General features: G+C 36.1%; 1 protein-coding gene across 1 annotated transcript; it reads right to left on the reverse strand.

The window, feature by feature from the left end:
• Positions 1-1,656: 1,656 nt before the first annotated feature.
• LOC126969205 (dynein axonemal heavy chain 7-like) lies at positions 1,657-8,720 on the reverse strand. The gene is made up of 5 exons (XM_050814528.1): positions 8,057-8,720; positions 7,074-7,225; positions 6,475-6,612; positions 4,853-4,996; positions 1,657-3,422 (listed from the first exon to the last, which is right to left on the reverse strand). Exons 1-5 carry the CDS (start codon positions 8,286-8,288, stop codon positions 3,216-3,218), a joined length of 873 nt encoding a protein of 290 aa, XP_050670485.1. The 5' UTR covers positions 8,289-8,720; the 3' UTR covers positions 1,657-3,215.
• Positions 8,721-13,707: the final 4,987 nt, after the last annotated feature.

The following is a 13,707-nucleotide window of genomic DNA, read 5'->3' on the forward strand; positions in this document are numbered from 1 at the left end:
GTGAGATAAGGAAACGTTGTGATCTGAAAGAAGATGTTGTGACAAAAATTGAGAAAGGTATGCTGAGATGGTTTGGACATGTCGAGAGAATGAATGAAGAACGATTGACGAAGAAAGTGTATAAGGCCAGTGTGAATGAAAGTATTGGAAGGGGTATACCTAGGCGGACGTTTCAAGATCAAATCAGGGACGTCTTGAAAAAAGGCCAGGTCAAGAGTACCCTAAGCCGGAGAGCATGTATGAAAGGAATAATGAAAGTAGACGAAGCGAAAGAAGTATGTAAGGATCGTAGCAAGTGGAAAGAAGTGGTCTCTGCCTACCCCTACGGGAAAGAGGCGTGATTTTATGTAGGTATGTATGTATGTACTCGTACCTATCTCATATAAGCCTCGATAGACCCCGGAAATTTTGTTATTGTTATTTGTAATAAGTTGAAATTTCTTTTTTCAGATAATAGTCATAAGCCTACATGACGACGAATGGCGTCAGCGTCAAAATCGTCAACTGCTGTCACATCACGAGGCCCGCGTTCTCTTCTTGGTGTAGAAGACTCGCGTTGTCGAAGCCGCTCCTGCCGTATGCTTCGTGTTAAGCGTGTGTGCTTAGTGATTTAGTCACAGTTGAAAGACTGATGCGGCCGTAATACGCACTTGCGAGATAGGTATAAGCGGACCGCCATTTAGATTTTCTTGTTCAAAGTAATCATGAAGTTGCAGCAACAAGTTGTTACAACATATGTACTCTCACTCTCATCAATCCAAGGACTCCCAAAAGTTACACCGAGGAATAAAACTACTCAACTCGAGGTATACCAAATGCGAGAGAACACTCAGCAAACGTAAATGCGTGTGACTAGCACGGGCGTTTGTTGCGAGTGACAGCCTACGTCAAAATGGCGGCCGGACAGACGATCGGTTGACTTTGCCAGTTGAAGTATATATATATACTTACACCGCGGCTCCGCTCTCGCCTTTCACCTCCTCACGTCCGCGTCGTGCGTGCGACTCAAGCTCATCTCACCTCTATGTATGTAGTTTCAATCGTAAGTAGAAATAGATTAATTACTTAGATTGTATACAAATAAGCAGTTATTTTTATACTTTTTAGTGCATTTGAATTCGGTTGTTATTTTTATCAAATTCAAGACTTAGGTATGGATTCCATGTGAAAACCATAACTCTTAAATTACAGAGCCATTGTCAGATCTAGACTAAATTCCATGGGACCCACACTGGAAGCACCAGCTTTCAAATAAAAAAAAGAATTATCAAAATCGGTTCACCCAGTCGATAGTTCTGAGGTAACAAACATTAAAAAAAATACCAAAGAAATGAGAACCTCCTCCTTTTTTTTTAAGTCGGTTAAAAACAAATTAAGCTTGTCAGTCATCGAGCTGTCAAAAATCTATTAATAAAATGGACAAATTATAAATGAAAGAATTTTTTAAGCATTATCTATATGCACAAACTTTACACATTTGAGTGTTGAAAATGGTATTTGAGTTCATGGCTATTATTTTAATTTTATGTTTATCCAACCATTGTATAGAGGAAAGCTGCTAAAATGACCTACGACGCATAAAACCAAAAACGAATAAAAACAAAGCACTTAGGCCGCTGCTGAAATAAATAAAACAGTTTCATTCCAATATTAATATTTATTAAATATAATATTATATTACTCGAGCACTAAGAACATCAATAGAAATAAATTCAAAATATTAAGATACATGTAATAAGAATTAGTAAATCACAAATGCCCAAAGTAAGGCTCCGACATTTTTTAACATGATTAATTAAAATATAGGAAACACTCATAACTAGAATAAAATTAACTAATTCTAATAACGAATAAATTAAATATTATAATACACAAGTCCATTAGATAATTAATACGTCTAGATAAACTGTGACAGTTATGGACAAGTCGAAAGAAATAGCGGTGAAAAGTTAACATCTATTTTCAGCAACGGACGCACATTTAAACAAAGTGCCTTACAAATCGTGAGTGTATGTCTCCGCTGTCACACACACTTAAGTAATAAACCTGACCTAATAGCAAGAGGCTTTATCTAAACGTATCAATTATCTAAAAAAAAGTCCAACATCAGCCTAGAAAATGAGATCAAAAAGGCAGTTCACAAAATTCAAAAGCACTAGTACAAATTAAAATTTTAACTTTGTAAACTTTATTCAATTCAAGCATAACTAATGCAATTTCACGCTTTAAATTAAATTTTCCAACAAATTCTAAAACAGAAAAGCGGTTAGTTAATGGTTTAAAAGAATATGTTTATTATAATTTAAAATATTTAGTCTTGAGATTGTTAACACATAGATAATTTTATTTCATTATGAGGGTTGTCAATTACTACTCCTACTTGTTACAAGTACTTTCTTGACTACTTAGTCATATTTAATGCACCTCTTCAAGTCGAACCTCGATAAGTCTAAAACCTCATTAATTCGAAGATTGTTGTGTTCCTTCCCCTCCAAGCCCGATAACCTCTATTGCTCCAAATCTGACCCCTTTATTCGTTGAAATTATTAGTAAGTGTTTGCAAGTAATTTAATTACATATTTTTCCTCTTACTTTAAAAAAATAATTTACCTCGACATATCGAAAATAGCTATGTTTAATTTTACAACCTTTATTACAACTTGATGATCAATGTAAAAGTAGGAATACAGAAACTAATTTTATGAAATGATAAAGGAATTTATGATGGTAACACGTGCATGTTTACAGGTGTCCACCTGTTTTTGCTGACAAAATTCACTAAATTTGAATTCCTTCATAAGTCGAAAACTATAATTTGAATTTTCTGGCGTCCTTCAATATCGACTTCCAGAGGTTCTACGGTATTTGCACTAAATAATAATGGTTTACTACATTTTTACGTTCAATTAACGCTACAAATCTAGTTCAAAATTTTGGTCCTTGAAGCCTGATGATTTTTAGTAAAAAAAAATTTTATTGATTCTAAAATCTGTTGGCTAGGAGGTATTCAAATCACACCATCAGAGATAACATCTTTGGCGCACTTAACCTGTCGGGTATACAGCTAAGCTAACCATCCTCTAACACATTGTTCGTAAATCTTGGCAGGCTTTAAATTAGGCTATAGTCTCAGAAGAAAGAGATACGACTAAAAAATAAAAATAAATAAGTATTGTAAAGTGGCTCGAAGGACCAAAATTATCAGTAGGAGTTGCTTAAAATGGCAATTGTGTTAAGAGCGCAACACCACGCATAATCCAGTGATCAGGCGGTTGGCTAGTGGGCAATCTCATGAACAACACGTAGTTGGTGGAGTGGCCCGTAGTGGACAAGACGCCGCGACGATCCCCGGTCTTGTACAGGGGGCAGTTGTAGAAAACATCCGTTGGAATATCATCTCTCTTCAACGGAATCAGCCAAACCTTTAACATACCATTGTATTTATTGTAACAGATAGACGGTCAGGTTTGGGAATCATCTGGAAAAGATGGAAAGAGTAGCAAGTGAGCAAAAAAACGGATTGAGTAGCTCTTCAGAATTCAAGACGTTCTATACATAATATATACTCTATGAATCAATCGATTCAGACGTTCTATACATAATATATACTCTATGAATCAATCGATTCAGACGTTCTATACATAATATATACTCTATGAATCAATCGATTCAGACGTTCTATACATAATATATACTCTATGAATCAATCGATTCAGACGTTCTATACATAATATATACTCTATGAATCAATCGATTCAGACGTTCTATACATAATATATACTCTATGAATCAATCGATTCAGACGTTCTATACATAATATATACTCTATGAATCAATCGATTCAGACGTTCTATACATAATATATACTCTATGAATCAATCGATTCAGACGTTCTATACATAATATATACTCTATGAATCAATCGATTCAGACGTTCTATACATAATATATACTCTATGAATCAATCGATTCAGACGTTCTATACATAATATATACTCTATGAATCAATCGATTCAGACGTTCTATACATAATATATACTCTATGAATCAATCGATTCAGACGTTCTATACATAATATATACTCTATGAATCAATCGATTCAGACGTTCTATACATAATATATACTCTATGAATCAATCGATTCAGACGTTCTATACATAATATATACTCTATGAATCAATCGATTCAGACGTTCTATACATAATATATACTCTATGAATCAATCGATTCAGACGTTCTATACATAATATATACTCTATGAATCAATCGATTCAGACGTTCTATACATAATATATACTCTATGAATCAATCGATTCATAGAGTCTTAGATTCTTGATTTTAATTTTTAGCATTAATTTATTGAGGATTAGGTACTGACACAAAAACGCCAACGGGCCATTTGCAATCCGTTCTCAACATTCCTATAGTCTAAACAGTCTGTTTGAAAGTAATTCTTTATTTTATTTAATTTACTCTTTACCGGTGTGGGGCTTTTTTGCACAAAATGCTGGGTACCACCCACATCAGCGGCGCTATTTTGTGCCGTGACGCAAAAACGTGCAAGCATAACAGTTATATCTGAGAACAAACTAAGAATATGCGAAATGTTTATAAATAAACATTTTGCTTATCATTGGTTTATTCCTAAGTTTTCTGCGTTTATATACAAGGTTGCCTGACATTCGGATAACTTCCGAATCATCTTTGTATTGACAGTGTTGTCAGTGATATAGTCAACATTTTACATATTGGTTTATTCTCAGGTATAAATTAATACCAAGTTTATTTGTAAGGCCCTTAAGAATTAAGATTAAGGCCAGCTAAAGCTGGCTATAGTCTTATAGGACAGTACCGGCGGGAACTCGTCGTAGAGTATCTTCGGATGCGATTCGTCAACGTAGTAGTCTTCCATATTCCACCGAGCGCCCTCCATGAACAGTCCCCGGATGTAGACGCCCTCCGAAGGTGGCTCTTCAATATGAAATGTGCGTTGTACCTGACAACAACGTGCGTTATACGAAATGTAAACCTAATAGTTGGTAGACTACATATCTTTCGCAGTCTGATGATAGCAGAACGGCAAAAGTGTGCTAAACCACAATGTGAGCACACTTTTCTCTTTAGTCGTGTGTCAACTGTCACTGTCCGAATCAAACCTGAACTGAATGTATAAAATATTTTAAACAACTGGAAAAAATGCGGCATTGTATAAATATAGCAGTCACACCTTATTATAGTAGTTTTTGTGGCATGTTCCTTTCGGCTTTGATTAAAAACATTCATATTATCTAATACTTAAAAATAACTTATACGTTAACAGTTAACAGTTTTGACGTTAGTTAAGTGGGGTATTTATAAAATAAAAACTATTATTAATAAATAAATAAATTAAACAAGTATAATAAAAAACAATGAAATGACATTATAAATGTGTAAAGCATGTATTAGTATTCAAAGGCTATTTTGAACGCTAGGGCCTAATGGACTAATAATGCATTCTTCTATGTATCCTGTAATTCACAGTCCAAATTCCTTTATAGGTCTCCTCTCCACAGTTTGATCCTTTGTAAATATTTATTGTAAATAAATTAAAAAGAATACGATTCAGTTATAAATATAGTGATATAAGTATAATGAAATAATAAAAAAATAATAAACTATGGTTCAATCTTAGCACCGGTCATTACCGTTAAAAAACATATTCAAATTCAAATTCAAATATTTTTATTCAAAATAGGATGTGACATCACTTATTGAAAGTCAAAAACTACCACCCATTCCAAAATGAATGCCTCAGACCTGAGAAGAATGGGCGCAACAAACTCAGTGGGCTTTTTTTTTTTCATCGAATAAAATATATGCTTAAAAAGTAATATTGTACAATTAAACTTATTATGTAATAGCCTGAAGGCGGTCACTCCATTCCCAATCTGTTGTATCATTAAGAAAGTCATTTATGTTATAGTAACCTTTACCACACAAACGTTTTTTAAAGTTTGGTTGTCAACGTAAACACGACTTTGAACAAACTGTATCTTCTAATGAAGTCGCTGTAGGAACAATAGAATAGAATGAAATACTGGGTTAATGCCAATGATAGGGGAATAGTCGCAGAAGTTTGTTTTATGACTTCCCACTTGCTCCCGCGAATGTTTCAAGCGATAGATTGTATTAATTATTAATTAAAATTTCTAAGAGTTCAAACTGAAATTTTCATTTCGTCGCTAATTGTTCACGAGAAGAGAAGACAGATTTGCCGCTTGTGTGCTTCGTTGCCACTCCTCCAGGGGTGAAGGTCGTTGTCTAAATAGAGTGTCTTATTTGTTAATTATATTTTAAATTCTGTGGACTATGGTTCGACCTCTTCGTGTGCGTTAAGATTATGATAAAAGAAACTCAATAAGTAGGTTTCGTGTAGTTTCTCAATGATGTATTGAGTATATAATATTATGTTGGAAATGTGGAGGTGCTCACCTCGTAGTGGAAGGCGAGCTGGTCGATGGGTATCTTGTACTTGCGGGCGTAGCTCTGTTGCGCGGCCGTGAGGAATGCCTGCGGGAAGTAGAAGCCCGACAGCCAGAACACCACGGGCGGCCCGAACTGGTGCCAGTGCTGTTAACATCAATAACACATTGATATCATTCGAACAAATGTGCTTCCCGAACCATTCAAGAATAAGGAAGTCCCAGGCCCAAGGGTGTCGTAAGAGACGACTAGGGCATTTACCAGTGAGAGGCTCCTTTGCACAGGATGCCGGTAACTGATGGTAATTGATACACCCTGCCCATTACAATACAGTGGCACTCAGGATTCTTGAAAAACCCAAAAATTCTTAGCGGCACTACAATAATTGCGCTCGTCACTTTGTGACCTAAGATGTTGTCTCATTTGCCCTGTAACTTCACTAGCTACGGCATCTTTGTCATACTGAAACACCATAAATGCTTACACATAACTGTTTCATAGCAGAAAATGGCGCCTTTATGGTACCCATAATCTAACCGGAATCCTGTGCAAAGGAGCCTCCCACTGGTAACTTTCGATAAAAAGTTTTATTATCTGTTTCTTGTTACCTGCAGGAAAGCAAGTCTCTCAAGGAGGTCGTCGAAGTATGCTGCGAGCGGTTTAAGCGAGGGGTAACTCTTGCCCGCCCATAGCGCCGGGATCCGTCCCCGCACCATGCTCGTCAGTACCTCCTCCGTCACGTCCGTCAGTACGCTGACACCTGTGCCATGACATCGTATTAATGACATTCTACACATACTTTACGGCCTTCATTCTCTCTGGATAATCAAAATTTGAGTGGTATTTCTAACCTTTACTGAATTTTTACTAGATTATTACATGTTATTGGTGTTTTCAATTTTCAATCTCGATAGTTTTTGTAAGTGGGATCGTGCGAAGTGAGAGAGATATGGTAACTTAACACCAATTCGCATACGTCTTTTAATAATAAGTAGGTAAACGGGCGCAAGAAACTTAGCGGGCATCTACTTTGTTTTGTATTTATTTAGTCAGGAACAAAACAGTCTTCTACAACAGTAAGGCTACAAACATACATAAACTAGAAGACTATATTTTATGTAATTTTGAACAGTAAAATTTATTATTAAGTCGCTCCATTTCCAATCTATGGTATCATTGAGAGAGTCATTAATGTTATCGTAACCTTCACCGCGTCTTTTTAATATTCTATTGAATTTCGTAACACAATTGTTTTGTATATTTTCGGGGAACATGTTGTAAAAGCCATCGCCCAACAATATATCGCCCAACAAAAGACTTACTCGACTTAACCGAGATTAGTAGAATGCCAGGCATCATAAGAAGTGTGTAATGAAACTTAGCTGCTGCGTCGGTATAAATACCTATATACATTATGAAATGTAGACACACCCAACATCTTTACGTAATCGCCTTGGGTCAAGTTCCAAAAAAATCACCAATGATTCGAGCCGCTAATGGCGCATCGTAATTATATTATACCCTCTTGTCTCTCTAAATTTTGGGAAATTTTCAGGGCCTTTCTAAGTGAAGCCTGTATCAGTCAACAGACCCTGCACGGCCCCGATGACGGCCCGCGAGCTGGTGCGCACGACGCTGACGAGCCGCTCGTAGCGGGCGGCCTCCTGAAGCACCACGATGGACATGGGCGTCATGTCGGACGGCTTGATGTCGCCCTCGTGCGACGGCCCCGTCAGGATCTTGTTCGGGAGCCGCTCCAGCACGTCCTCGGCGATGGCCATCGCCTGCTGCTCCGGAGTACTGCCGCCCTCGCCCGCCGCCATCGCGTCCTGGAATAATCACTTGAGTTCATTTGATGACATCAACCTTAGACCTTTTTTACGTCTTGACAGACTGTGGCAGCTGTTAAAACGTCCTACCTCTATTTTAAGCAATGCACGCACGCTAACACAAAGCGACAAAAACACATACACACATACAAATCGCGTGTGGAAGACGTAGCTTGTCACTCACACTAAAGTAACAAACCTGGGCACTTTTCATCGGATTTCTAGCAGCAAGAAACTCCATCTAGTATCCGTATAAATTATCTGAGACATCAACGATGATGTCGTCAACACACTTCCATTTCAACCGTTGACGAGTTAGGACGTTACTCTGCCCAATTTTTGTTCGAATATGAATTAGTCACTGTGTTCGTAATTTATTCATAGAACCTTAGGAAATAGATGTCTTTAATTTAACAGTTAATTATTTAGAAGTTAGCTTGTTTGTGAATATTTCAGAGGTGGTATTAAAATTTGTAAATAAAAAATTAAATAGAATATATTTTTTGATTAAATATGTCGTTGCCTAGTACCCATAAATACTATACCAAGTTTGGGCCTAGATAATTTTTATGAAAGTGCGTCAATTATTATTGATACATGATTTAAGAAAATTTATTGAATTAGGCGTTACTTTGCGGAAATACATAATTATACAAATAATTTAAGTTTTCTTTAGTGTTAATTCCGCCAATATTTGTTTTTAAAACAATTCGACACGTGTTTCGCCTCTACACGAGGCATCCTCAGGACGTGTTGTCTCGCCAAAATTAGTCTCGTGCCAGATTACCAACTTAACAGATACCAACTTAAAGATTGCCAACTTAAATAATTTGTATGAAACATGATTGTAAAACAAACCCAATAGAAATAATTTTACTGAAAATTTGTACCCCAACAAATAACCTACCTGATGTGACGACTGTGATGTTAAATGGTATTATCTGCAGGTGTGGAAACATGTAAATAAACGACCTAATGATACCGTTCACAGTGTACTGCACCCTTAACGAATGAAAGTTGGAACGTCTCCTAGGCCTGGCCTATTATTTCTTCGCATCCACACCTTTCAAAGTGGGATGGCGTGATTTGTGTGATCTCGTTAGTTCTATTGCTGATACCAAATTTTTCAATCAACTTATTCAATTTAAGCCCAGCAAAAGTAAAGTACACAAAAGCCCCATTTTCCACAGAAGCAGTAGCAAAAGTAAATTATGTTACAACACAAACAAAAGAACAATAAAATTAGCTTGCCTTTACGAAATGGTAGAGAAGTTTTTATGAAACTGAACAAAACAACACCCAACTTGAAACAGCTTTTAGAAAAACAAAAGACTCACCAGATACGCTTTGAGCAGGTCCTTGGAGCATAAAAATATGTTATTTGAGAAATGTACAAAGGAAATGAATTAATGAAATAACTCGAGACATACTTACAGTGCGATCCTTGTTTGCCGGCGAAATGTGGATTAATGGAACATAAAAGAATATTACATTAATAATTACGACTATGTGTACATCAACAAAATCAAACTATATGAATAATAAAAACATTTTACAATGTCGTCTACTATAATACTTTATTAAAACTACTGCTGATGACTTAATTAAAAAAAATTATGAAGTGAGTGGTAGAATTATTAATAAAGACAGATTTTAAAATATAGTGCTAAATTGTATTGTTAGAGGGATTTTGAATGGAGTTAAAAAAATGGCTCTGACATTTGCTAATAATTCTACAATTTAAATAATTATTTGTAGCTAATTAACTGGCGAGAGTACTACTATTTTATAAATACTTTAGCTATTTTAACTTTACTACCATCTATGATATGAGCTCAAATTAAAGAATAATTATTAAAGCTTCTCTAACAATGAAGCCAATTTTGATGTTATGACTTAAAAAATTGTTTGTTATCAGTCCGTCTCCTCAAGCCGAAGCGCCTTTACGATCTGATGTAGTTTATTTACCAAGTGGTGATATAATATGTTATGTTATTGTTACTCCATATTCTATTTGAGTCTTCTTTTGTAGTACACCTTAAACCTAAAGCACCTGTGTGAGTATAGCCGTGTTCATGAGATCTTCGGCCTCGCGGAAGTGCTTGGTGATGTCCGCGTTGGAGTGGAACCCGAACACGGAAGGCGGTGTCGCGACTGGCAGCGAACGCGCGAACGCTATGAAGTCCGAATGCTCGCGCAGCGATGGTATGTGGTATACACCTACAGACAGTTTGCTTCATTTGAATTAGAAAGTGGTCTAGGAATGGCTTGATTCAATTGGCTATCTTTTTATCACACGAAAAGGTTGTGGATGCATAGAAATTGAACTCTAGGCATGACGTCACATATCTATTGATAAAACAAATCAAATTAAAATGTTTTTTTCAAAATATATATCTTCTTGTCATTGACGGTTCAACATCTTATCCAACCTTTAAGTTAAGATTCTTTAACAAGGAACAGAAAAAACTAGTGGAAGCGGTCCTCCACAGTGCGGTTTTCAAGGAGCTTTCTTCCTCGTACTACTAGGCTGTGGAATGAGCTTCCTTGTGCGGTGTTTCCGGGACGATACGACGTGGGTACCTTCAAAAAAAGAGCGTACACCTTCCTTACAGGCCGGCAACGCTCTTGTGATTCCTCTGGTGTTGCAAGAGAATGTGGGCGGCGGTGATCACTTAACACCAGGTGACCCGTACGCTCGTTAGTCCTCCTATTCTATAAAAAAATGTAGGCGTTACCCTGTCGCCACTATTGTGTACAAATGTACCTACTCGAGGCTCAAGTGAGACCAGTCATTTCATGTCAAGTGAAGCATAATTATTAAAAAAAAATACAAATATGCCTTATTGTGCCAGTTTTGACAGTAGAAATCGTAGCCACAATAAAAATATGTCCAACGAAGGGATCATAATTTTCCGATTCAAATACAATTAATATTTTTTAAGTGTAGTGCCAAATATACAATCAAAAATGAACCATAATATTACGACGTATGGTTCTTTTACCTTTACGTTTAATCGATGTAACTTATGTTAGAATAATTAATGTAAACAATAAAAATATCTATCCACTCAACAAGTGCATGCATGTACATATCGATATAATTTTATCGAAACAAATGTTATCTTTATAAATTGTATTCAAGTATTGCTCTTTTCCATGCATCATGCGATAAGGGTGTAAGTAAGGAAAATGTTATAATACTATAAATGTTGTCTCTTATTAGGTTAAGCCAATAATTATTTAAGAAATATGTGTAAGATTCCAGTTAAAGTAAATAAGCATTAATTTTAAGATATAAGCCTTAAATTTAAGATATAGACAAACATTTTTAATTAAATTTTAATATTCGGCATATATTAAAGTCCCACCGATAAGGTTGAGTCGAGGTGTAGTAGAAGAAAAACCTCATTACATCATGGAGTTGAGGAAATACGTACTAAAATATTAAAAAATAGATCGAAAACCATAATATATTCTGGGAATGTTTGCCATCATTGTAGCATATGTACATCATAATATAAAATATCATTATATCATAAGACTATCAAGATTATTAATACTTCATCAGTGCTTATAGCTTCTTTTTTTATTAATCATTCGTTACTGCTTGTTTAGGAAATTTTCTTTCCGCACGGGCATTACGTATGGAAGCAGTACGGTTTCTAAAATCGCATGTCTTACTGGCCCCTGGGCGTGTATTGCTTCCCAAATAAATATAATATAGATATTGTAACTTTCCAAGACTATTCGTGTACGCTGTCTTGATTTTATTTGAATTCAGGAATTGTCCATCCTTTTAAATAAAACTATGCCTAAGAAAAAATATTGGCCTATAATTATTTAGCTTTCGACGCTTATCGGTAATAAACTTTATCAACACTGATTACATCATTTCTAATTTTTATTAACTTATCGATATGTTTATTCATTTTCGTACAACACTAGGTATTTTGAGAGTTCCTATTGCTTCAAGTTTTCATATGTTATTTTTCGCAATTTAAGAAAAAGTTCTGAGGTTGCCATAATCACATTAAGATAATGAGATGTATTAAGTTCGAGATTGATGTAAATAAATTTGTAGTTAGGTCTTTTCATGATTTTGAATTTAAGCGTACCATAAAGCCGGATTTAAGTGTGTGTATTACATATTTAATAGATAAAGAGAGAGAGTTTGGCGACATCGGTTTCCATAGTAAAATGACATGATGCCCCTTCTACTAGTTTTTTCTGTTCTGTGTTCTTTAATATGTTACACCACATGCTCATTTTAATTTATATCAATATAATAATTATATCACTAATTTAAGGCATTGTATTCTTTACTACACTATTTCTTTTGAAGAAAATAAGGGACGAGACGAGCAGAACGGTCAGCTGGTGGTAATTGATTGGCCCTGCTCATTACATTGCAGTGCCGCTCAGTATTCTTGATAAACCCCAAAAATTCTGAGCAGCACTACAACTGCGCTCGTCACCTTGAGACATAAGATGTTAAGTTTTATTTGCCCAGTAATTTCACTAGCTACGGCGCACTTCAGACCGAAAGACAGTAATGCTTACACATTACTGCTTCACGGCAGAAATAGGCGCCGTTGTGGTACCCATAATCTAGCTGGCATCCTGTGCAAAGGAGCCTTCTACTGGTAAACTATTTTCATATTACTTCCTATTGAGACTACATTTAAAACAATCTCCGTTTGTTAACTACATTCAATTTCAAGATAAAAAATAATAATAATAACCGGTAGGATCTAAGGGGTACTTGTCCTCCTCGATCGCGCTGGGATTGTAGAACTTGTAGAGAATTGTGTTCAAACAACGACGGTCCCAGTCATCGGTGACACGGCCGCCGTAGTTACACTCGCCAGTCAGATAACGTAGAGCAACAAACTGAACATCCTGCAACATTCACAGCACACAATATTAGATGCTGTACTGTTTCAAACTTTAATAAAAGTACCTATTCGTATGACCAACTCTGCTGAGATCAGAGGCGTGCATTCCATATAGGCAAATAGGCAATGCCTACCTTAATAACTACCTTAATTAATATAAAACACTAGTATTGAAGTTAATTTAGTTCTGTTATTCTTTAACTCACATGGTAGCTCATTGTCGCTCAGAGGAGAGGGCTATGCTCGGAGTTTCCCTGCGAGATTGAATCAGATATGAGCCCAAATGATTGCGAAACTGAAGTGGCAGTAGGCAGGGTACATAGTTGGCAGGAGTCCCCCACAAGAGGGACCGACGATCTAGTCAAGATCGCCGGAATACGTTGGATGAGGGCAACGCAGAACCGATCGTCGTGAAGATATTTAGGGAGGCCTTTGTCCAGCAGTTGACGTCTTCCGGCTGATGATGATGATGATAATTCTTTAATAACTTCTATTGAACACCCATCCAGTAAGTT

Source organism: Leptidea sinapis, chromosome 17, assembly GCF_905404315.1.
Source record: "Leptidea sinapis chromosome 17, ilLepSina1.1, whole genome shotgun sequence".
Lineage (NCBI taxonomy): Eukaryota > Metazoa > Arthropoda > Insecta > Lepidoptera > Pieridae > Leptidea > Leptidea sinapis.